The sequence below is a fragment of the Chiloscyllium plagiosum genome, unplaced genomic scaffold, assembly GCF_037043375.1.
Source record: "Chiloscyllium plagiosum isolate Xiang-an unplaced genomic scaffold, Cpla_swu_hap1 HiC_scaffold_5, whole genome shotgun sequence".
Lineage (NCBI taxonomy): Eukaryota > Metazoa > Chordata > Chondrichthyes > Orectolobiformes > Hemiscylliidae > Chiloscyllium > Chiloscyllium plagiosum.
In genome coordinates, this window is record NW_028270143.1 from 31,212,345 (window position 1) to 31,239,447 (window position 27,103).

Genomic DNA, 27,103 nt, shown 5'->3' on the forward strand with positions numbered 1-27,103 from the left:
CTCTGATCTGGTGAACATTTTAAAGCTGTTTAATCAACCTAACCTGCATTTTAGACTTCAGCAATTTCCCAACAAGAAATCTCAGAGTCACTTCCCTCTGTTATCATTTTTGAATCGCAGAGTGACAAGTGCATTGTCCAAACTAAAGGAATTACTTTGGGTTAACAGGACTTTGAAATCATTGGATTAAAACCAGAGGGCTTAAATCATCTGCCATGTTTTGGTGGCATTATTTTCTTCATTACAATTATTTTGCTTTGGTTAATTCTAAAATCTCAGAATCTAAGCATGTGATAGAAATAAACATGACAATCATGTGTGTCCTGCAGTTGGTCATAGGCTGCACTTTCGTCCTGTAAGTGATCATTACGCACATGACACGACAATGACAGTCACAAGACAATTACACACAGTATATACACAGGTGTCATATGTCCTGAGATGTCCAATGAATGAAGAGGTGTAATCATCATGGAACATGCAAGTAAAGCTTTGAGCAAGTTTACACTTTGGTTGAACATTTAGGATGATCGCCAATAAATGAGGTCCATAGATTGCCAAGCAAGTTCAATACAAATTGTGACAATAATCCTAAACAGGACCTATGTCAAGTCACAAATTAATGAGAGAAATTCCATAGCAGCGGTCCTTAAAGGCCACAGCTTGCATTCACTGGATATTAAAACAAAGACTTTCGACATTCAGGTAACAGAGTCAAAATCCTCAAGAATTTTTGTAGTTGATAATACATTTAAGCATGCATTTAAGTATAAAGTGGAAAAAGGGACAAAAAAAGGGAACGGATAGTTGGAGAGAGTTTGAAGTATATTGCAAGGTATCAGATAAGGGTCAATCAGCTTTATTTCAAATGTGAGGCTATCCTATCAAAATACTTATAGATACAACTTATAGGGGTAAAGCATCATTAGAACCAAAGCAAATTTAATAGCTGGGGTGGACTGAGTTGTTGACAGTTGAAATGTTAGAATGAACTGCTCCAGTGGCAGAAAAGTAATATTCAAGTTTTCCATTTTGCTCTTTATGCCAAATATTCATGGGAGTGCAATAGAATTAGTTTGACAGCCAGATTTTTAGAGAACAATGTCAGAAACTGTCCAAAGAGGCAGCAGATGCAGAAGAGAATCCACGTAAACTAAACTAGGGTTTTTATTTTTAAGATCTTTTTTGTGAAAAACTTAATTGAATATAAATCCCACATATTCAGCGGCATGTTAAAGGACATACTTCAGCTATTGTCATGATGCATATTGATGCTTTATTACGGTGTGGTATTGCAGAATTTCAGAAATGCATTGATAATAAGATTAGATTAGGATTTAAAATTTGGAGTCAGACTTGTAGAGTGTTTAAACATCAGTGTATTTCCGTCAAATGCACTAAAACAGGAAGTCTGTCCTGTTGGCATTCATCTTTGTGTGTCCGTACTGCACTGAAACCAGAACTGAAAGCAATGTTCCCATTATGGCTGCCTTGTGCTTGCTATGCTGCTGTCTCCCCATTCTCTGCTCCCTTGCTGTCCCACTCAACCTAAGTTCCCTTATTGCCTTATTTTTTGGCTTGATGTGTACAAAATAAATCACAGCTCCTGAAACAAACCTTTCTAATTCCCACACTGTAAAATGCGTAGATGTGTACGTTGTGTTCAAAAAGTGCAGAACATAGGTGGACTGGTTGGCTCAATGTTTATGAGATTGAACAGTGTGCTTGTTCCAGTAAAGTTTCAAGGCAATAATGTCACACACAGTGCAACTATGATGAGGGTCGCGCAGCAAACACTGCCTTTAAACACAATGCTTTAGATAGTAAGCAAAATGGATATGATTGTAATTTAATTAATTTTTATCAATGATCTAATTTGGAATGTATCACACACAAGAGAAAGTGAGGACTGCAGATGCTGGAGATCAGAGCTGAAAAATGTGTTGCTGGAAAAGCGCAGCAGGTCAGGTAGCATCAAAGGAGCAGGAGAATTGACGTTTTGGGCATAAGCCCTTCTTCAGGAATCTTGAAGAAGGGCTTATGCTCGAAAAGTTGATTCTCCTGCTCCTTGGATGCTGCCTGACCTGCTGTGCTTTTCCATGTATTACACACACCTTGGTTACTTGTACTTGTCACAAAATAATGACATGAGATCAAAAGAGATAAACTAACTACAGTGTATAATTGATCAGTTGATCCGACTTTGCACTGAAATTCTACTGGGAGCTAGTTTTTTTTGTGCTGGAGTTAAATATTTCAAAGAAGTAAAAGCTGTGTATTATCTATATAGGAAAGAATAGCTGCAGATTAATCATGCATCCTCCACCTGTTTTCAGGAGCTAACCAATTTTGTCTCTGATGGGACTGAGCATTCAGACTATACTATTTACATTGTGGACTTGAATGGTTCTTTGTTTTATGGGCTGCAGATCAGCAACAATACATTCTTCCACTTTGGCACATAGCTAGCTGAAGTCAACTTATACTTTACTGATTAAAATGTATTTATTTTGAATGCTAGTTACTCAATATATTTCATGGTGAGAGTGGACATTGCCAAATAGAGTCAGGACAAACCTGGGCCCCAGCACATCCAAACATAACCACTGGGAGCTTTGTACAAACCTTTACACACTTGTATAAAGGCAAAAACAATGCTGCACATAACTGAGAAGTGTTCCCTCTACAGTCTGAGAGATGGACTAATCATCTTAAACCACAATGATTGGCTCTGGGGATTTGCTCTTAAACAAAAACAAACAAACCAAATTGGGGTATGAAGTCCAGGCCTCATTGTTTTTTCAAACAGACTCCAATGGCAATTTTATTCTAATGCATGGTGGGATTTGCAGAGGTTTTTCCAACTTAAGTTGCCTCTAATCACGGCACGGTGGCTCAGTGGTTAGCACTGCTGCCTCACAACAACAGGGACCCTGGTTCGATTCCAGCCTTGGGCGACTGTCTGTGTGGAGTTTGCCCTGTGTCTGCGTGGATTTCCTCCGGTTTCTTCCCACAGTCCAAAGATGTGCAGTTAGGTGAATTGGCCATGCTAAATTGCCCATAGTGTTAGGTGCATTAGTTAGGGGGAATGGGTCTGGGTGGGTTGCTCTTCGGAGGGTCGGTGTGGACTGGTTGGGCCGAAGGGCCTGTTTCCATACTGTAGGGAATCTAATCTTATCTTGCCTATCATTGGTTTTGCGTCTCAACGTGTAAACTTCTTTCAGCATTAATTTTCAGTGTCTACTGGATAAATGTCTATTGAGCTGTTAGTTGTAATAAATATTCTTACTTTAGTGTTTGCCTCCAGGTAATTATAAAGGACATTGACCGATATAGTGAGATCTCCAGCATTGAAAGGATAGCTTCGGTTCCAACCTTGAGGACCAAACTTGCGTCTTTCGGCAACACACGCATGAAAGTAACAGAGGCAGAAGAGAATGGCTTTGAACTCATGTTCTCGAGAACACATTTCCAGAATATTCTGCAAGACACAATATAAAAACAAATCACTTGTAAATTATAAAGCTTATTGTACTGACTGCATTTCACAATAATCAATTATGAAATTTAAATTGGGAATCAATAGCTAGACATGATCACACAGCAAAATAAGTTTATTTACTTACTTATTCATTATGTGGGATATGAGCATTGCTGGCTGGGCAATAGTTGCCCTTGAGAAGCTGGTGGTGAGCTGCATTCTTGAACCGCTATAGTCCACCCTGCTGTGGGTGGACCCACAACGCCATTAGGGAAGGAATTTCAGGATTTTGACCCAGCAACAATGAAAGAATGGTGATATATTTCAAGTCAGGATGCGAAGTGGCTTGGAGGGGATCTTGAAGATGATGGTGTTCTCATACATCTGCTGCCCTTGCCCTTCTAGATGGAAATGGTTATGGGTTTGGAAGGTGCTGCCTGAGGATCTTTGGTGAATTTCTGCAGTGCATCTTGTAGATAGTGAACACTGCTACTACTGACTGTCTGTGGTGGAGGGACTGAATGCTAGTGGTTGCAGTGCCAATGAAGTAGGCTGCTTTGTCCTGGATGGTGTTAAGCTTCTTGACTGTTGTTAGGGCTGCACCCTTTCAGGCAAGTAGGAGTATTTCATTTCACTCCTGACTTGTGCCTTATAGCTGGTGGACAGGCTTTGGGGACTCACAAGGTGAATTACTCAGCACAATATACCTCTCACCTCACCTCACCTCTGGAATTCAACTCCTTTATCCATGCTTGAACCAAGGCTGTATTGAGATCAGAAGCTGAGTGACCCTGGCAGAATGCAAACTGGACGTCACTGAGCAGGTTATTGCTGAGCAGATGCTGCTGATAGCACTGTGGATGCCACCTTCTACCACTTTACTGATGATCAAGAGTTGACTGATGGGGCAGTAATTGGCTGGGTTGGATTTGTCCTGCTTTTTATGTACAGGACATACTTGGGCAATTTTCCACATTGTTGGTAAATGCCAGTATTGTAATTGTACTGGAACAGCGTAGCTCGGGGAGTGGCAAGTTCTGGATCACAAGTCTTCAGTACTATTACTGGAATGTCGTCAGGGCCTGGAGCCTTTGCAGTATCCCGTACCTCCAACTGTGAAGACTGGTATCTGTAATGCTGGAGACTACTGGAGGAGGCCAAGATGGATCATCTACTTGGCACTGCTGGCAGAAGACTACAGTGAACGCTTCAGCCTTACCTTTTGCATTGATATGATGGGCTTTTCCATCATTGAGGATGGGGATATTTGTGGAGCCTCCTCCTCCAGCTAGTTGTTTAATTGTCCACCACCATTCACGAATGGATGCGGCAGGATTGCAGAGCTTAGATCTGATCCGTTGGTTGTGGGAAAACTTAAGCTCTGTCGATCACTTGCTGCTTATGCTGTTTGGTAGCTGCATCAGGTTGACACTTCATCTTCAGTTATGCCTGGTGCTGTTCCTGCACTCTCCATTGAACCAGGGTTGATCCCCTGGCTTGACAGTAATGGTTGAGTGAAGGATATGCCATGAGGTTACAGATTGTGCTGAAGTATGATTCTACTGCTGTTGATGGCCCACAGTGCCTCATGGATGCCCAGTCTCGAGCTGCTAGATCGGTTCAAAGTCTGTCCCAATTAACAAGGTGATAGTGTCACACAACATGATGTAAGTTATTCTCAATGTGAAGGCGAGACTTTGTCTCCACAAGCACTGTGCAGTGGTCGCTCTTATCGTTATTGTCATGGACGGATGCATTGCAGCTGGCAGATTGGTAAGGATGAGGTCAAGTGTGTTTTTCCCTCTTGTTGGCTTCCTCACCACCTGCTACAGACCCAGTCTAGCGACCATGTCTTTTAGGACCCGACCAGCTCAGTCTGTAGTGCTGCTGCTGAGCCACTCTTAGTGGTGGCATTGAAATCCCCCACCCAGAGCACATATTGCACCCTTGCCAGCCTCAGTGCTTCCTCCAAATGTTGTTCAACATGGAGGAGTACCAATTCATCAGCTGACGGAGGGTGGTACATGGTAATGAGCAGGAGGTTCACTTGCCCATGTTTACCCTGAAGCCATAAGACTTCATGGGTTCTGAAGGCAATGTTGAGGACTCCCAGACAAACTCCCTCCTGACTGTATATCACCGTGCTGCTACCTCTGCTGGGTCTGTCCTGCCTGTAAGGTAGGATACATCCAGGGATGGTGATGGTGGTGTCTGTGACATTGTCTGTGAGGTATGATTCTATAAGTATCAGTATGTCAGGCTGTTGCTTGACTAGTCTGAGAGACAGCTCTCCCAATTTTGGCACTTGCTCCCAGGTGTTAGTGAGGACGACTTTACAGGGTCGACAAGGCTGTTTCTGCCATTGTCTTTTCCGGTGCCCAGGTCAATGCTTGGTGATTCATTCGGTTTCATTTCTTTGTGACTTTGTAGCGACTGGTAAAACTGAATGGGCTTGCTAGGCCATTTCAAAGGCCAGTTGAGAATCAACCACATTGCAGTAGGTTTGGAGTCACATGTAGGCCAGAACAGGTGAGAATGGCAGATTTCCTTCCCTGAAGGACATTAGTGAACCCTCAGGGTACTGTCCTAATTATGACTCTTCTCAATTATAACACAGATGTAGGGATGCTGACTGATGACTGCACAATCATAACCATTTGCAATTTCTCCATTAATGAAGCAGTTTCTATCCATATACAACATGACCCAAACAAAATTCAGGTTTGAGCTGATAAGGGGCAAATAGTACTTGTGTCACACAGAATTTAGAATCCCTAGAATGTGGAAACAGGCCCTTTGGCCCAACAAGTCCACAACGACCCTCCAAAGAGTCTCTCACTCATTACTCTATATTTACCCCGGCTAATGCACCTAACCTACACATCCCTGAACACTACAGGCAATTTAGCATGGCCAATTCACCTAACCTGCACATCTTTGGATTGTGGGAGGAAACCTGAGCACCCGGAGGAATCCAACACAGACACGGAGAGAATGTGCAAACTCCACACAGACAGTCGCCCGAGGCTGGGTTCGAACCCGGGATCCTGGCACTATGAGGCAGCAGTGCTAACCAGTGAGACACCGTGCTGCCTGTAAAGTTGCTGGATAAATTGCCATCTCCAACACAAGCGAATGTAACCATTGCCCCTTGAAATTCAGCAGCATTACTATGGCTGAATCCCCTGCAGACATTATCCTGGAGGTTACCATGGATTTGATACTTAACCAGCTTCAATTGCTTTGGAAGCTTGAAATTCTAAAGCGAGTAACTCACATCCAGACTCACCAAACTTTTTCCATCATCTATACTGCACAGGTCAGGAGTGTGATGGAATATTCTCCACTCGTCTGAATGAATTCACATTCAACAACACTTCAGGAATGTGATGCCATCACCATCCAGACCAAACCAGCTCACTTGACTGGCACCTCATTCTAACACCTTAAAAGTTCACTCTCTCCACCATTGAGGTTTGGTTGTAGCAATTTGACATGTGTATTGTAAACAAAATACACAGCAGCAGCTCACCAAGACTCTTTTGACATCACCTTCCAAATCCACACCAACTATCACCTCGATGGATCAGGCCACCAGATGCATGGCAAAAAGCATCAACTGCAAGTTCCCCTCCAAACCTCACATCTCCCTGACTTGGAACTATGTTGCATTCTGTCAGTGTCACTGGGTCAATGTCCTGGATCTATTAGTATTCTGGGTATAGAAATACCACATGGACAGCAGCTCCTATCAACTTCTCATAACAACGAAGGATGGACAACAAATACTGACCTAGCCAGCAACACACATGTCCCATGAACAAATAGTGTATATACTTCAGGAGTAATTTAACTTTTGGTGATGGCATAAGTGGTATTAAACTAACTATCTATTCTATACATCATTCCTTTTTGCAGTATATGACAAGCATCTAAACATAATCGTCTATTTCCTAATGCTGTCAAAATGAACCCATTCTAACTGGAATCTGCTTGTTTTACTTTGACAGTATCAACTCTCATTCATAAAAGGATAAAATGTACAATGACAACTCCTCTTACTATCACAATATTTTAATGATGTGACATCGGACTTTGCTATTGGCAGTGTGTCGGTATATTCTCTAAATAAAGTATTACATAAATATTATTGACTGTTTGAAATTGTTTCAGTATTAATTACTTTGCTTTTCTGACTAAATAAACTGACTGCAATTTTTTCAAAGAATCTTTGAAAGCAAGCTTGACATTGAGGCAAAAGTATTAAGCAAGCACTGGATATGACTGCAATCTCCAAACTGTTTGTCTCCTACCTGGTCAAAGTTATAGAGGGCCGCATGTAGATTGGCCAGCATTCCAATAGGTGGTTCATCGGTAATCTTGATTGAGCTTTCCAGTATTCCTTGAGGAATGACATGTTCCTCTGAGGTTGGGGCAGGCTCAGCACTAATGAACACCCTGAAATCAGGATGACTGTCCTTGCTGAATTGCTCCAGCAGCTTTTCTAGTGTTCCCAACCATTTCACTACTAGGTGAACATTCTAGAAATCAGAGCATGCAAAAGAATTTTAGTTTTAAAATTTGGTAATTAAGTTATTGAAAATCTACATACTAATCATACGTTGGCAACAGCTCATATCATTAAATGGAAAAGGAGTAAAAAGAATGGTAATGCTTAATTCATATTATTGGTAATAAAGTCCTTCAGACTGCTCATCTATCACAAACTTTAACACTCATACTCAAACTTTATGAATCCTCAATTTTTTTCAGGACAAAGTTTTACACTGACATTACTTCATTCTATACGTCGTCAGTATATATTTAATTTTATCATTCAGTTTATAGGGTACTAAATCATGATGCATTAATTCATGAATATTTATGTTTCTTTAAAATTCCAATTAAAAACTTTGCTAGAGATAATAAGTCATGTATTTTAAGTAGATTATTGACTTTGCTAGTCATCTCTATAAGTTGTTTCATCAAAAGATGGAGAAGCATTTTGGGGTGTGTAGAGACATAATGACTTCGCATCTTTCTTCAAGGTAACGCTGCATTAAGCATTGAGTTTCATTCATCCTGTAAGCACTTTAGGGCAACACCTAATCAAATGAGTTTGTAATCTCTTGCTGGTTTTTATGTGTTGAACTTCAGGGAGAGATGTTAAATAAATATTTTGTCAGTTTTTTACTGCGGAGAACAAAATGGAGGCTAGAGAACTCAGGGAAATAAATGCTGATGTTTTGAAAACTGTTCATATTACAGAAGAGGAAGTGCTGGAGGTCTTAGAAAACATAAAGGTAGATAAATCTCTGGGACCTGATGAAGTGTATCCCAGGACATCGTGAGAAGTTAGGGAAGAAATTGTGGGGTCCCTAGCAGAAGTATTTGTACCATTTATAACCACAGGTGAAATATCGGAGGACTGGAGCATGGCTAATACTGTGCCTTCATTTAAGAAAAGTTTAAGGAGAAGTCTGGGAACTACAGACCTGTGAGTCCGACATCAGTGCTGGGTAATTTGTCGGAGGTGGTTCTGAAAGATAGGATTTACATGAATTTGGAGAGGCAAGGACTGATTAAGGATAGTCAGCATGGCTTTGTGCGAGGGAAATCATGTCTCACAAACTTGATTGAGTTTTTTCAGGCAGTAACCCAAAAAGGTTGATTATAGCAGAGCGATAGCCATTGCTTACATATTATTTAGCAAAGCCTTTGACAAAATTCCACATAGTAAGCTAAGTAGTAAAGTTAGATCACATGGGATTCAGGGGAGGCTTGCCGACTGGATACAAAATTGACCTTATGATAGGAGACAGAGGGTGATGGTAGAGGATTGTTTTTCAGACTGGAGGTCTGTAACCAGCAGTGTGCCACAGGGATTGATACCGGGTCCACTTTTGTTTGTCATTTATATAAATGATTTGGATGACGATATTGGAGGTATAGTTAGTAAGTTTATGTATGACACCAAGAATGGTAGTTTAGTGGACAGTGAAGAAGATTATCTATGATTACAAAGAGATCTTGATCAATTAGGCTAATGGACTGAGGAATGGCACAGGGAGTTTAATTTGGATAAATGCGAGGTTTTGATAAAACTAATATGGACAGGACTTATACTGTTATTGGTAGGGCCTTGGGTAATGTTGTAGAACAGAGACACCTAGCGGTTCAGGTGAATAATTCTTTGAAATTTGCGTCACATATAGATAGGGTGGTAAAAAAGGCATTTAGCACACTTACTTTCATTTCTCAGACCTTGAAGTACAGGAATTGGGATGTCATGTTGAGATTATAAAGGACATTGGTGAGGCATCTTCTGGAGTACTGTGTTGAGTTCTGGTCACCCAGCTATAGGAAGTATATTACTAAATTGGAGAAGGTTCAGAAAAGATTTACCAGGATGTTGCTGGGAATGGAAGGTTTGAGTTATAAAGGTATGCTGGACAGACTGTGTAGGAAGTTGAGGGGTGACCTTATAGAGGTTTATAAAATCATGAGGAGCATAGATAAGGTGAATAGCCAAGGTCTTTTCCCTAGGCTGGGGGAGTTCAAAACTAGGGATGTATTTTTCAGGCGCGAGGAGGATGATTTAAAAAGCACACAAGGGGCAACCTTATTTACACAGATGTTTGGATGTAGAATGAACGACCAGAGGAAGTGGTGAATGCAGGTAATAGTTACAACACTTGAAAGAAATTTTAATAAGTATGTGAATAGGAAAGGTTTGGTGGGATATGGGCCAAATGGTAGGGCCTTGGTAATGTTGTAGAACAGAGGCATGTTTGGGTTGGGAACATGATTCATGTGGAATTATTGGAGTCTGTTTCCATGCTGTATGACTCTATGACTCATGTATTCTTGCTGAAGAGTGAGAATTCTTGACTGTGAAGTGTGTTCTCCACTGTCAGACACCATTATGTTCACTACCCTCTTCCTGATAGGTCTGGTGTGACAGAGAAAGTCTCTTGGTAGTCGAATAAGAGGTCTTTATTTTAAAGATGATGCAGTTTCTTGCATGATAGCAACTAGTCCAAGTTACATTGACAAAGTAGACCATTAAACAAAGACAATAAAAAGGAGGCCTTAGCATTAGGTCTCACTCGTCAAAAGTCAAAGTTGTTCTGCACAAGTCCATATGACACCATCATATTAGATAGTATTGAATATACTCCTCGGGCATTTACTCATTCAGATCCTTATATTACAGATACAGGGACCTTTGCAATATTAGGTTGTTGGGACAACTGTAAATTGAGGGTTTGAGGGATTCATTAAGGTATGCTTTGTATCCGTGTCCAAAAGACTTGCTTGAGCAGTTAGTGATGGTCACTGGAAAATTCAGGGTCAGTTTGGCAAGGGATGATTGAGTTTGACCAGAGTTGTGAGTAGTCTTTGGACTGCACTTGGACATAACATGTGTGTCCAAAGAATGGCATGAAGTTAAATACATTTTTCTTCTTTTATTTATGTAGCATTGTCTGATAATTAGTAACTGAATGATGTTGATTTCACATGGATGATCCCTGCAATGGCAGGCCTACGATGAACAGCTGAGGATCCTGGGATTGTATTCATCAGAGATTAGAAGGTTGAGGGGAGATCTAATAGAAATTTATAAGATAATACATTGCTATGAAAAGGGTGGATGCTGGGAAATTGTTTCCATCAGGTGGGGATACTAGGATTCGTGGGCATAGCCTTAGAATTAGAGGGGGTCAATTTAGAATGGAAATGAGGAGACATTTCTTCAGCCAGAGAGTGGTGGGCCTGTGGAATTCATTGCCACAAAGCGCAGTGGAGGCCGGGACGTTAAATGTCTTCAAGACAAAGATTGATAAATTCTTAATCTCACAAGGAATTAAGGGATATGGGGAGAGTGCGAGTAAGTGGTGTTGAAATGCCCATCAGCCATGATTGAATAGTGGAGTGGACTTGATGGGCCGAACGGCCTTACTTCCATTCCTATTTCTTAGGGTCTTATTTGTTTAAATGTTCCATTGAAAAGTCTTAAAAAGTGAATTGGGAAATTAATTTCTTCCAGAAAGTTACTGCTCTGTAAGGGTTTTGTAATAATAAGTTATTATTTCAGTGTAATTTCACAATCAAGGCATGCTGGGCCACTTGCTGAGATATTTGTATCATCGATAGTCATGGGTGAGATACTGGAAGACTGGAGGTTGGCTAGTGTGGTGCCACTATTTAAGAAAGGTGATAAGGAAAAGCTAGGGAATTATTGATCAGTGCACATGACATCAGAAACATAGAACATAGGTGCTGTAGGCCATTTGGCCCTTCGAGAGGCTAAATTGTTGCAGGGATTCTGAGGGACATGTTGTGCATGGGAAAATGCATCTCACTAACATGATTGGTTTTTTTGAAGGAGTGACAGAGAAGATTGATGAAGGCGGAGTGGTGGATATTGTCTATGTGGACTTTAGTAAAGTATTTGACAAGGTTTCGCGTGGTAGACAGGTTAGCAAAGTTAGATCACATGGAATCCAGAGACAGCTTGCCATTCAGATAAAAAATTGGCTTGAAGGTAGAAGACAGAGGGTGGTGTGGAGGGTTGCTTTTCAGACAGGAGGCCTGTGACCACTGGAGTGCCACCAGGATCGGTGCTGAGTCCACTGTTTTTTGACATTTATAGAAATGATTTGGATGTCAATGTACGAGGCATGGTTAGTAATTTTGCAGATAACACCAAAATTGGTAGTGTAGTGAACAGTGAAGAAGGTCATCTCAGAGTACAGTGGGACCTTGATCAGGTGGGCTGAAGAGTGGCAGATGGAGATTAATTTAGATAAATGGGTGGTGTTGCACCCATTTCAATAAGGCAAACCAGGGCAAGACTTTTACACCTAATGGTAGGGTCCTGGGGAGTTTTGCTGAACAAAGAGTCCTTGGGGTACAGCTTCATAGTTCCTTGAAAGTGGAGTCACAGGTAGACAGGGTAGTGAAGACGATGGTGTTTGGTATGCTTGCTTTCATTGGTCAGTGCATTGAGTATAAGATTTGGGAGGTCATGTCATACCTGTACAGCTCATTGATGAGGCCATTTCTGGAATACTGCATTCAGTTCTGGTCTCCCTGCTATAGGAAAAATGCTGTTAAATTTCAAAGGGTTCAGAACAAGTTTACAAGGATGTTGCCGGGATTGGAGGGTTAGTTATAGATAGAGGCTGAATAGACGGGGGCTATTTTCCTTGGAGCATCAGAGGCTAAGGGGTGACTATATAGGTGCTTATAAAATCATGAGGGGTTTGGACAGCTATTAGGACCGGAATAGCTGAGGTCTTTTTCCAACATTAGGGGAATCCAAAACTTGAGGGCATAGATTTAAGTTGAGAAAGGGAAAGATTTAAAAGTTACTTAAGGGGCAACGTTTTCACACAGAGGATGCTGAGAGTATGGAATATGGTGCTGTGCATATGGAATGAACTGCCAGAGGAAGTCGTGGAGGCTGGTACAATTACAACATTTAAATGGCATCTGGATGAGTATATGAATAAGAAAGGTGTAGAGGGATACGGGCCAAATGCCAGCAGTTGGAACTCGATTAATTTAGAATATCTGGTCAGCATGGACAAGTTGAACTGAAGGGTCTGTTTCTGTGCTGTACAACTCTATAGCTAATTACCCATATTAAAATGTTCCTCTAGTGCCTGAGTGTTAAGCGGATGGGATAGTCATATTGGAGAGGCTGGAGGAGGGCAGGACTGGGGTATGACTATATCTTCATCAGTTGTTGTTAAGGAGACAAGACATTGAATAATTCTTTTGCTCAGACCTATCCCGAGTGCAATGTTAGCTTTGAATCAATGGGCATATTCTCTGCTCTGCCTTAAGGAAATGCTACATTTTCAGAGATGTCATCTCAATGTTAAGTGGATGTTAAAGAAACCACCATATTATTTAACAGCAGCAGTAGAATTCTCCCAGTGTCCATTTATACCTTGCTGACAGTTCTCCATAAACAAATTATTTGGTTAAGTATCTGAGGGAAGTTGCTGTGCACACATTTCTTATATTAGAATTGCAATTGTAATTGTGAAGTACCTCATTTTGACATGTCCTGAGGTTGACAGAGGTTCTATTTAAATGCAAATTCTTTACCTTTCCTGACATTAGAGAAATGGCCACGCTGGTGAGATTACGTCTCCTGTCAGAAATCTTATTACATCTGTCTGAAGCAAATAGCTGCACACCAAAAAGAAACTTCAAAGCTGTGAAGCTCACACAGTAGTTTTAGCAGTAACTAGGAGAGCATCAAATTCTGTATTTATGCCAAATAGATCAGCACAGTATTTTACAGCACTATTATGGTGTGCCCTCCATGTCCCAGACACTTTCTCTGAAGAAGTGCTGGGCACAGGTGAGGTACTTTTCCATTAATAAGGAAAATGATGCAAAAACACTGTCACACCTCTCCTATAACCAGTACAGGACGGCACTGACAAGACAGATTGCAGCAAGTCTATGGAATGGCACAGATAGACCAGTATATTGGAACTGGACTGTAATAGCACCACTCCTGTCTCCAATTCACTCCATGCAAAGATTGCCTGCCACCTATGAGAAGCAATTTAAGTCAGAATGTGACAAGGCTACTTTAAAACTCAACTCAGGGAAATCAAGCTCGAAAAGTTGTTACAAAGATGGCTACTTTATCACCTGAGATTAGCAGGAACCGCTTTTCTGATTACATCTGACCATCATAATGCTTTTCAATACTCTTTACCTGCAAAATGACCCAATGGCCTTCCTTGAAAGCTTTTTCTAAAGCTACTTCAGCTACCACCTCCTGCCCTTGACCCAGAGAAACATTATGAAATCTTCCAGAATCAATAGTGAATCCCAGCTTTTTACCTGGAATGCAAACAAAACACAAGCAAAAGGTTTTTCATCAGAAGTTTCACAAATTGTGATCATAAATACAGCACCTGTTCTTAATATTGCCTTTGGGATACACAGTTGGTTGTTAATCCAACAACACAACCCCATTCATTGTAGCTCATGAAGAAGCTTTTTAGATTTTTAGAATATGCAGCAATCCCAAATAAATAAACTTTAATTTCAGACTGTATCACCACTGGTAGAAGTAGCTGAGTGGGTAGATGGGGGACAGGTGAATAGTTAGTTCAACTTTGAGAAATGAAACTTGGAGAGTTACCAACAGAAAATAACAGGACAGATATTTTCTTTGCATCTGTGCGGGGAGGACTTGTGGCATAGTGGGTATGTGGGTCCCCTGCTTCTAGGCCAAAAACTCCAGAGCTGAGTTCTAGTCCAGGACTCGGTGGCCACGCAAATATGTTTATAATGTGGCCAAAAAGATTGATGATTAATCTGTGAATTCTTCCAATGTGCCTTACAGAGGCAGTTAAAGAGGGAGAGACTGCTGGTGAGCCATGCTTAATATAGAATGATAGTTTATCTAGCTAAATTCTTTGTTTCACTAAACACAGACACGATGCTCCCTTTAATTTTATTCTGCTGCTGCTTGGACCTTCAAGGTCAGTGTGAGGCAGCGGCTCCTGGAACCAGAAGTCTGTACGCCATGGGCCTTCTGAGCAGCTGCTCTGCCCCTTGAGCGAACATTACATTGGGAAGCCTTGGAGATGGCTTCTGGGAGATTTGCAGGGCTCTGCCCTACACATTGCTGCCTTGAGATTTTTTAAAGTTTCTTCTGTTTTATGGTACAAGCTTAGAATAAAATTTATTTTAACTGGGTGCATCATTCAATTCTTGGGCCCCTTCATCACTTCATTCACTAAGCCCAAAGGGCATCCCATGGAAAGATATCCCATAAATGCTGGCAGCCGAGTTAGTGTTGTAAGTGTCGAATCCTGGGAGTATTTACAAGGTTAATGATGGAGTAAGCTTGAGCAATAGTAGAAAATTAATTGGTCGCCATAATATTTGGACTTGGGGATCTCTGACGACTGTTCTTTTGTAGCAACTAAAAGACGAGGATGATGCTGATTAAGATATCTGTGAGAATAAAGGTGAGGGTAGTGTGAGCGTAGGGATGATCTGATGTAAGTGGATAATAAGGGCTGGGGCAGTCACTTGAACAGGCCCTTGAACTGATGCTAAATTTCAGGTTTGTTGCGAGAAAAAGGGAGCAGTGCATCAAGACTTGGAGGAACTAATGGCTGGTGAAGCTTGAGCTCAGGTAACATTTAAGTAGATTTGGGTAAGAAGAGAAAATAGAGTCTGAAGTTGAGGGTTTGAATAAATTTCACTAAGTGTGATCATAAATACCAGTTCTTAATTTTGCCTTTGGGATACATAGTGATGATTCAGTGGAAAAGGTGGCGTGTCGATCTAACAACATAAACCATTCAAAGAAAACCACAAAGACGTTTTTTAGATGTTTAGAATAGACTGGAAGTTGAAGTCATGGTTGAGACAACAAATTTACAGGGTGAACAGTGGGTCAAGAAAAGTGGCAGGCAGCTTGAAAGTGAAAGTAAACCTAGCTGAAGCTGAAAGCTGAAGAGAGAAGTTGCAAGGGCAGTGCTGGGAAGGGGAAGGATTCCCCAAAGGCCTGACCACAACAATGACTGCAGCATTTTGAGGTGAGCTGTTTGGGTGAAAGAAGTTGAGAGATTGGAAAAGGAAATTACCAAGAAATGAGAAACCTTTATTAAAACTGTGCAAATTCAGTCTGCACATTTGATCATTATAAATATTCACATAAGCAGTTTCAATAGTAATTGTTCAAACAAATAAAAATCATAAATTGGTATCAAGTATTGGATTGGAAATACATGAATACTTAATACTTATATATTAGTTGGTCTTGCAGAGTTTTGCACATGGGGAATCATGGTAAAAACGACTTTGGAGGATAAATAAAATTGAGGTCACAGATAAATGAACTAAGGCAAAGACATGAAGGGAAGTGTGGTCAGTTGAAAAGGTGATAAGGTTAGATGGCAAGTAGGCAAGGCTGATATGGACAGAAGGTTGGTGGGGGGTGGGGTTGCAGTCCAGAGAAGAGAGAACAGAATGATGTGTGAGGAATGGGATGAGGGGAGAGAGAGCATGACATTATGGGTCGGGGAGCGAGAAAGGGGTTATATCTGATTCTTCCTGAATAGGAAGTGGGAATGCAAAGGATTTAATGTTTCATCTACAGGAAGTGGGGTAGTATTATTTGCTGGGGAATGGGACTAGGAGACAACTTGTGTATATTGTCAAATGTATTTTCCTTTGGCATTATTTCTTGTATTATGCCAATCAATATTACATACACAGGAACTTATTAGTGTGATATTGCATTGAATTTACAAACAGCAAAGAACGATTACAAAATTAACAGGGATGGAAAATTTGAGTTAAAAAAACTAACCAAAAATATAAAAACAGATAGTAGAGTTTCTGTAAATATTTAAAAAAGAAAAGTGAGCACTGGTCCAATAGAAAGTAAGTCTGGAGAATTGATAATTGGAAATAAAGAGATTGCAGAAACATTGAACAAATATTTTGAATAAATCTTTGCTGAAGACGATACTAGTAACATTCAAAAGACACTATAACACTATAATTCAGGAAATGGAAAGAAGGGAGGAGCTCAGGAAGTTACAATCACCAGAGAAATGGTAGTCAGTAATTTATTGGAGCTGTGATAACTGTCCGGATCTGAATGAAATTCATCCAAGACGGATTTTTTAGATTGGATTAGATTACTTACAATGTGGAATCAGGCCCTTCGGCCCAACAAGTCCACACCGCCCCACTGAAGTGCAACCCACCCATACCCCTACATTTGCCCCTTACCTCACTCTACGGGCAACTTAGCATGGCCAATTTATCTGACCTGCACATCTTTGGACTGTGGGAGGAAACCGGAACACCCGGAGGAAACCCACGCAGACACGGGGAGAACGTGCAAACTCCACACAGTCAGTCGCCTGAGGCGGGAATTGAACCCGGGAATTTAACTAGTAAGGTGAGGGGGAGGGGGGAATGTTATTTGGGTTGGACTGAGAAATAAGAAAGGGATGATCACCTTATTGGGACTGTATTATAGATCCCCTAACAGTCAGAGGAAAATTGAGAAACAAACTTGTAAGGAGATCTCAGTTATCGGTAAGAATAACAGGGTGGTTATGGTAGGGGATTTTAACTTTCCAAACATACACTGGGACTGCCATAGTGTTAAGGGTTTAGATGGAGAGGAATTTGTTAAGCGTGTACAAGAAAATTTTCTGATTCAGTATGTGGAGAAGGTGCAAAACTTGACCTACTCTTGGGAAATAAGGCAGGGCAGGTGACTGAGGTGTCAGTGGGGGAGCACTTTGGGGCCAGCGACCATAATTCTATTAGTTTTAAAATAGTGATGAAAAGAATAGACCAGATCTAAAAGTTGAAGTTCTAAATTGGAGAAAGGCCAATTTTGACGGTATTAGGCAAGAACTTTCAAAAGCTGATTGGAGGCAGATGTTCGCAGGTAAAGGGACGGCTGGAAAATGGGAAGCCTTCAGAAATGAGATAATGAGAGTCCAGAGAAAGTATATTCCTGTTGGGATGAAAGGAAAGGCTGCTAGTGTATGGAATGCTGGATGACTAAAGAAATTGAGAGTTTGGTTAAGAAAAAGAAGGAAGCATATGTCAGGTATAGACAGGATAGATCGGGTGAATCCTTAGAAGAGTATAAAGGCAGTAAGAGTATACTTAAGAGGGAAATCAGGAGGGCAAAAAGGGGACATGAGATAGCTTTGGCAAACAGGGCTAAGGAAAATCCAAAGAGTTTTTACAAATACATTAAGGACAAAAGTGTAACTAGGGAGAGAATAGGGCCCCTCAAAGATCAGCAAGGCGGTCTTTGCATGGAGTTGCAGGAGATGGGGCAGACACTAAACGAGTATTTTGCATCAGTGCTTACTGTGGAAAAGGTTATGGAAGATATAGAATGTAGGGAAATAGATGGTGACAGCTTCAGAAATGTTCACATTACAGAGAAGTAGTCCTGGATACCTTGAAACACATAGAAGTGGATAAATCCCCAGGGTCTGATCAAGCGTACCCTAGAACTCTGTGAGAAGCTAATGAAGTGATTGCTGGGCCTCTTGCTGAAATATTTGTATTATCGATAGTCACAGATGAGGTGCCAGAAGACTGGAGGTTGGCTAACATGGTGCCACTGTTTAAAAAGAGTGGTAAGGAACTATAGACCAGTGAGCCTGACGTCGGTGGTAGGCAAGTTGTTGGAGGAAATCCTGAGGGACAGGATATAAATGGATTTGGAAAGGCAAGGACTGATTAGGGATAGACAACATGGCCTTGTGCGTGGGAAATCATGTCTCACAGTAACAAGTAACAAAGAGGATTGATGAGAGCAGAGCAGTGGACGTGATCTTTTTGGACTTCAGTAAGGCATTCAACAAGGTTCCCCATGGGAGACTGGTTAGCAAGGTTAGATCTCACAGAATACAGGGAGAACTAGCCATTTGGATACATAACTGGCTCAGAGGTAGAAGACGGAGGGTGGTGGTGGAGGGTTGTTTTTCAGACTGGAGGCCTGTGATCAGTGGAGTGCCACAAGGATCAGTGCTGGATCCACTACGTTATGTCATTTATATAAGTGATTTGGATGTGAGCATAAGAGGTATAGTTAGTAAATTTGCAGATGACACCAACATTGGAGGTGTAGCAGACAGTGAAGACGGTTACCACAGATTACAACGAGATCATGATGAGATGGGCCAACGGGCTGAGAAGTGGCAGGTGGAGTTTAGATAAACGTGAGGTGCTGCATTTTGGGAAAGCAAATCTTAGCAGGACGTATACAATTAATGGTAAGGAATTGAATGCAAAGATAGGTACGTTATATTTCAAATATACAGGGTACAGGTGAGACTACTTCTGGTGCATTGTGTAAAGTGTAGTTACCTTATTTAAGGAATTGGAAACATTTCAGAGAGAATTTACCTTATACCTGGAATGGGTGGGTGTCTTATGAGGAAAGGTTAGACAGGCTATTCACAGAGTTTGGAAGAGAAAGAGGTCACTTGTATGAAACATACAAGAGGAATCTTAACAGGATAGATGTGGAAAGGCTGCTTCCTCTTTCCCAGAATTACACATCACTGTTTTAAAGCAAGGAATCACCCATTTAAAATGGCAATGAGGCAAAGTATTATCCCATCTGGAGTGTTTGGAATTCTCTTCCAAGAAAGGTGGTGGAAGCGAAGTCTTTGAATATTTTTAAGGTAGAGATGGAGGAAATTCTGGGTGATGAAAAGAGTGAAAGGTTATCAAGGGAATGCAGGAATGTGGTTTGGAGGCTGTGTTCAGATCAGCCGTTATCTTAATAATCGGCTGAGCAGGCTGAAGGGGTTGAATGGTCTCCTCTTGCACCTTCTTCATACGATCCATTTGGAATGTAAAAACAATGCAACATTTTTAACATTTAATAGATTGCTACACCCTTTAGACTTTGGACATTGAGATAATCGGCTTGGAACATTTACAGCTTGTGGTGTAGTAAATCCTATTAAACAGGGTGAATCAAAAATAGCAGGCACAATGATAGTCATGACATTTAATAAAGAATTTGCCTAAACTTTGTAAACATTATAATAGTTTTGAAGTTTTCTAGAATTTAACTAATGGTTCCACTTCTTCCGTTTTCTTGATAATCCTTTCAAAGTGCCTTTCCAGTGCATGTGGCTTAGAAAATAACAACTAGGAGCAGGAGCAGGCCATCTGGTCCTTCGAGCCTGCTCCGCCATTCAATAAGATCATGGCTGATCTTTTTGTGACCTCATATCCAATTACCCATCCTCTCACCATAACCCTTAATTCCTTTATCGTTCAAAAAATTATCTATCTTAGCTTCAAAAACATTCAATGAGGAAGCCTCAACTACTTCACTGGGCATGGAATTCCACAGATCCACAACCCTCTGGGTAAAGACGTTCATTCTCAATTTGGCCCTAAATCTCCTCCTCCTAATTTTGAGGCTATGCCCTCTTGTCCTAGTTGCACCTGCCAGTAGAAACATCCTGTCTACTTCTATCTTATCTATTCCCTTCATAATTTTGAATGTTTCTAAATTCCCTCATTCTTCTAAATCCAAGTGAATGTAATCCCAGTCTACTCAGTCTCTATTTATATGCCAACCACTTCAACTCTGGAATCAACCTAGTGAACCTCCTCTGTACCCTCCCTCTAGTGCCAGTACATCCTTTCTCAAGTAAGGAGACCAAAAGTGCATGCAGTACGCCAGGTGTGGCCTCACCAGCACCCTGTACAGCTGGAAAATAACCTCCCTGCTTTGAAACTCAATCCCTTTCGCACTGAAGGATGAAGTTCCATTTACCTTCCTAATTACCTGTTGCATCTGCAGACCAACCTTCTGTGATTCATGCACAAGGTCACCCAGGTCCCTCTGCACAGCAGCATACTACAATTTTTACCATTTAAATAATAGCCCTATTTACTGTTATTTCTACCAAAATGATGACTTCACATTTATTAACATTGTACTCCACCTACCAGACCTTTGCCCACTCACTTAAATATTGATGTCCCTTTGCAAAGTTTCACAGTCCTCTTTCTAAGAAGACTCAATCTAAACTTAAAGCCACTCAGACTCACAGATCATAACATTTTGGAAGTTTTAAATTAAGTTTATCTTAAAGCTGCCGGAGGTCAATCACACACACTTGGATGAATATTTTTAAAGTTAATGAGTAAAACTAAAGGATTCAGTAGCAAAGAGATTCATACCGAGTGATTCAACATTTTTCAGAGGATCAACACCGGGGGACAAGATAAAAAATATGGGAGTAGCTGGGTTACTTTCTTCAAATGACTTTGCAAAGTCGATTCGTAGACTATCGACATATGCTGTTCCTAATTTTTCTTCAACAAAATTCCTGTAACACAACAAAAGGAAGAGTTTATATTAATGATTCAAGTTGCGTCACTATTTTTGACTTGTATAATCTAGATTTGACAATAAATATATTTTATATTGATTTCATCATACGTTGAGAGTTTATTGCTTGCTGATGGTTTATCGTGTCAGCCAAAGAATGACATAAAATTCAGGTATCCTGAATAGTGACCCCAACAATCTGTGGAATGGGAAGAGTACTTCCCATCTTAAGAACCTGTATGTATATTCCTTCAGCTATTGCTAATGCCATCCAAGATTAGCAGGATCTAATGGCAAGGGTTTGTGGCAGTGGGCTACTCACGACTGGGACTTATCTGATACGGCTCCACATGGAAATGACTGGAAAGCCTGGCTAAACTGTGTGTGCCGAGGGGAGTAGAGGCCATCTTCTGCTTGCCAAGGGAGAGGCCTATTTGTGCTATTAAAAAAAATTCCATTCTTCATCTTCAGTATCCGATTCCAAAACTGCCTGTGATCTTCACTTTGGGTCTACGTCTACTCACTTGCTGGGTATAGCATCCAGCCTTCAGCCAAATTGCTAGAATTCCTGACTTACAAAATCTCTTTCTTTGCCAGCTCTCACATCAATTGGCCTGTTGAGGTCAGAGTTTCAAACTCCTTTAGTGCATTACAGGAACTTTTCTTCTATGGCAAACAAGGAATCTCCAGGAACAGAAACAGAAATTGCTGCAAAAGCTCAGCAGATCTGGCAGCATCTGTGAAGAGAAATCAGAGTTAACATTTTGGGTTCAGTGACCTTTTCACTGGACTTGAAACATCAACTCTGACTTCTTTCTAGACATGTTGCCAGACCTGCTGAGATTTGCCAGCAATTTCTGTTTTTGTCTTTATTTCAGATTTCCAGCATCCACAGGTCTTCCAGTTCTTTGTCAAGGAATTTTCTGGTCATGCTGTCATCTGTGTACTTAGGACAATTATAGGAAAATACTCTTCTGGAAAAGCTAAATACTACAGGCCTCGTCTCATATTGTATTAAAATATCTGAATGCTCACTGAAGGATGTGCTATTTAATTGGAGATAGTCTTAGCTACATATAATCAATGAGCATGGTTGTAGAAAATTGAATCACAGGGCTCTGACTAGTATTTGGAATCTAAATAATCAGTTAGCTTGCCTTATTAAACAGCATATTCAAGCCTCGAATTTGAAAGCACTACATGGGTACCCAAATAAAACATCAAAGTGTGAATACCTTTTTCTATTTTAGATCTTTTATAACCCTTTTACTTGTTCCTTAGCTCTGTTTTTATTAAAATCTTTACTAAAGTCACTGAAACTTGTCCTGGTAACTGTCAAAGATACAGATTTGTACTTACACAGGCAGAAGCATGCACGCACATACACTGATCAATTTTATGTCAGTAGCAACAGTTAACATCACAGAACATTTCTAAAATTTGTTGGCACACAAGTATTGCGTGCTGCTGTTCATAAAACCTTTATATGTGGAACAGTCACAGACCCATGTCATAAATGCTACTTTATAAATAAATTAAACAAAACACACACACAGTAAGTCAAATAAAAATCCACTTTTCTGTAATTATAAACTTTACTAGAACAGAAGATCACTCTTCACCAGCACAAACTGTGATCATTCCCTCCAATCAACTTACTTAAAGATGGCAGCTTAGAAAATATAAATTGTGGCAAAACTCACTCACAGCTCATTTGTATGTTTCTACAGTATTGTGCAACTTTAATGCCATGCAATAAAAGGTTAAGCAACAACAAATTAGCACAGTTGCATTTGTTCTGTCCAACTTCAAGTTGAAATCATATTTGTACTTAGTTGTTACCTGACATTCATCAAAAGCTCTACAAGGTTTCTTAAGAATCACCAACTCAAGCAAATAAAGAAGTGCAAAGATACTGAGTTTGATCTAACCAACGTATCGGTGTAGAGTGTACATTCTATTATTGGCACAGAATTTTTTAAAAATCTATTTCGCTGAAGCAAAAGTTGACCAGAATCAAATACCGGGTCTAAGTGTGTGAGAAATACTACTGGAATTGTTAAAGAGGGTCCTTGATGGCCTTTTTCCTTCGCATCCAAGCCCAGGGCAGGCTAACCTGCTTGGATTCTTCTTTGTTCCTGACTTCCTATTGCCGGCCTAAAAATTGTCACTGGGAGGGAAACGGCTTTGGCCATTTAAGGGCCTCAATGGTAGAAAAAGTGATCGGATTGTCTTAGGCTGTGCACTGTAAAATCACTGCCAGGCCAGGCCAGGGATAGGTATGCAGTGGAAATGATACCTGTGAAATATTACAGGCCATCCTGCCCACAATCCTGCTAACCAGAAACTGAAAGCCCTTACCCTGTGAAAGTAGCTTAACTGGCTTATCAATCAACAACTGTAAGTTTGAGCACAATTTCCACTGCTTACAGCAAATGTCTTTGAAAGGAAGTAAGTTACACATTAGATGTGATGCTTGGTGTAACATGGTCCATTTATGTGTTTGGATTCACTCACTCTTCCCCTTCCATCACCATATTGTTGCCTCACTATCCCTGTATTGAAATCTGCTCTTTAGCAAATTGTCCTAAATTTCTGATTTGAGGTGAAATAGGCTGAGGCTGGACAGCAGGTGCAATTATTCAGCTGAAGAATATCTGATGAATGCCTTTCAGTAATCCATCAGAATTGTGTTAGAAACACTATCACAGGCTGCTGCCACTGGACCTGGCAAGAGGACAAGTAGGCCATGAACTGAGACCCAGAGGTACCAAGAGGTGTTGAGTGCCATTGATGAGGTGAAATGAGCTGCAAACAACCTCCTGACACCTGATTTGGGAATACCTGATAAATACAGTGGATACAAAAACGAATAAACAAGTATTTCGGTTTTGAAGCACTGACATTCTTCACACTGCTGCACAAATCAAAGATGATGAAATGCAGTAGGTAGACTAATTCAAGATTAATGAACAACACAGCTGTTTCTGCCAGAATTGGACTAAGCATTGAAGATGCTTCAGTAACACAGCAGAAACTACAGCATGGCAGGAGGTCATTTGTCCACTGTTTCCATGACAACCAAATAAAAATTGCTGAATCTAATCATTCCAGCTCTTGGTCCATAGCCTTATAGGTTATGACAGTTCAAGGGCATATCCACACATTAAAAAATGTGATGTAGGTTTCTGTGTCTCCTGGTAGTAAGTTACTGTCTGCCCACCATCCTTAGGTGAAAAGAAAAATCACTCATTTCTCTAATTCTTTTGCCAATTGATTTAGATCTACACCCGGGTCGTAAACCACTTTGCTAATGGAAACAAGTCCTCATAATTTTATACACATCATGTAAATCCCTGGTCTGCCTCCGCTGTTCCAAAGAAAACTTTCCCAACTTATCCTATATTAGATATTTTCTAGTCAACCTGTTCAGACATGTTAGTACACACCCCTGGAGCAGGTGGGAATTGAATCTGGCCCTCAAACCTCCTGGTCCATAGATAGTACACTACCACTGCACCGCAAGTGCCCTGACCTATCCCATCTGTTCTCATAGCTCAAATTCTCTACTCTTATTAACACCATTGTCAATCTCTTCCAGTGCCAGCACATGATTCATATAATTGATGACCACAACTATATGAATACTTTAGCTGTGGCCTAACTTGTACATTATACAATTCTAACATAACCACCCCGCTCTTATAATCTGTGTTTTGACCATAAAGGAAACTATCTGAATGTTTTCTTATCTTACCTTAACCATCTTATCTTTCTGTCCTGTTACCTTCAGGGATCTGTGTACATGTCCTCCAAGGACTCTCTGTTCCTGTACATTTCACAAAATCCTTCCCATTTTTTGTTTATTCTTTTGTCTTCAATATCTTTTTCAAATGCATTATCTCGCAATTCTCTACACTGAGTTTCAATCACTACTTTCCTGCTCACCTGCACAATCAGTCCAGCTGACATAGCTCTTTCTACAGTCAAATGCAGTCTTTCTCACCATTAACACAAAACCAGTATTTGCAATATCCAAAGATCTCTTAAGGAGACCACTATCTTTCAGGCTAACTCATTGATATTTACCACAGACAGCAAAGGAACCAACACTGAGCCCTGAAGAGTTCCAGTGAAAACGGTCAAAAAAACTGCAGTGATTTGTTCCTATCTATTAACTACTAGCCTTTTCTTGCATTAAACCAATTTTGAATCTGGCTTGCATCTTTCCCTTGATCCCAAAAGCTTTCAATTTGCCATCAGTCTGCTACCTGGAAACCTATTAAAAAGCTTTGCTTGAAACTACAGGGCTAAATCAAACGTGAAATGCTCATCAACTGTCCTTGCTATCTGTTCCAAAAATTAAATCAAGTTCTTCAGACTCAACCTTCTCTTAACAAATCCATGCTGAGTCTCCTTAATAAATCAGTAACTTTCTAAATAATTATTATATTTTCTCTTAGAACATTTTCCAATAGTTTGTCTGTCAATGGCTGAATGGCTTGCAATTACTCAAGTTATCCTTCCCTCCCATTTTAAACAGTGGTAAAGCTGAGTGGTCCTTCAGTACCATGCCTTTAACCAGAAATGATTGGAAAATAATGGTCAAGTCCTTGATGTTCTTTTCCTCATTTTTCTCAGCCTAAGATATATTTCACCCTGGCTTGATGATTTAGCTATATTCAAGTATGCCAAATTTCTCAATACTTCCTTCTGCACTATATTAATTCCATCCAACATTTCACAGGCCTCCTCAGTAACTATAATCGATGGGATTTTTGTACAGAGAGTGGGAAAGTTGAATGAAAAGATTTCCCAAAGTAGAAAACTTGTCTCTCTTAAATATGTCTGTAGGGTGACCTTATAGAGGTTTACAAAATCACGAGGGACATGGATAGGATAAATAGACAAAGTCTTTTCCCTGGGGTCGGGGAGTCCAGACCTAGCGGGCACAGGTTTAGGGTGAGAGGGGAAAGGTATAGAAGAGACCTAAGGGGCAATCTTTTCATGCAGAGGGTGGTACGTGTATGGAATGAGCTGCCAGAGGAAGTGGTGGAGGCTGGTACAATTGCAACATTTAAAAGGCTTCTGGATGGGAATATGAATAGGAAGGATTTGGAGGGATATGGGCCAGGTGCTGGCAGGTGGGACTCGATTGGGTTGGGATATCTGGTCGGCATGGACAAGTCGGACCGAAGGGTCTGTTTCCATGCTGTACATCTCTATGACTCTATGTACTCAGCCACAATTTGTTTGTGTCATGGAAGCAAGAACATGATAAAGTCAAGTTTGTTGCTTTTGGATGTAGGCCTAAGGCAACAATGGAAGATCACCAGGTTAGCAGGCCAGTACGCCCACCTTTCTTTCTTGGAGCATGGACTAAATTTTAATTATAAATGTCACAACTTTAAACCCTCACATCTACATGCCCTTCATACCCATCATAATCCCCATGCTCCATAACACCCCTGCACCCTCATGCTCTCTCATGACCCCTCCAGGCTCTGGCATCTTCCTCATACCACCTTCACGTTCCTTTACATTTCCTATTCCACCTCCACATCCTTTTATGTTCTTTATGCACTAATATACCCGTATTCTCCCTCGTACTTTGTGTATCCCCACATACCACCATATTCGACATGACACTACTATGGCCCCAGTACCTCCTCATTTTTTGCATGCTCCCTACCACACCTATGTCCAACCTCACCTTATAT

The 27,103-nt window shown here is 40.7% G+C and overlaps 1 protein-coding gene across 4 annotated transcripts in view; it reads right to left on the bottom strand.

The window, feature by feature from the left end:
- Positions 1–27,103, bottom strand: part of LOC122550241 (dynein axonemal heavy chain 11-like) — a 286,822-nt gene that overhangs the window by 80,930 nt on the left and 178,789 nt on the right. For all 4 annotated transcript variants that reach the window (XM_043690997.2, XM_087987074.1, XM_087987076.1 and 1 more), the window contains 4 exons: positions 21,233–21,381; positions 14,229–14,356; positions 7,795–8,022; positions 3,290–3,481 (listed from right to left, as the gene is read on the bottom strand). In XM_043690997.2, coding sequence (XP_043546932.2) covers positions 3,290–3,481; positions 7,795–8,022; positions 14,229–14,356; positions 21,233–21,381 — 697 coding nt within the window. The remainder of the gene's footprint in view (positions 1–3,289; positions 3,482–7,794; positions 8,023–14,228; positions 14,357–21,232; positions 21,382–27,103) is intronic.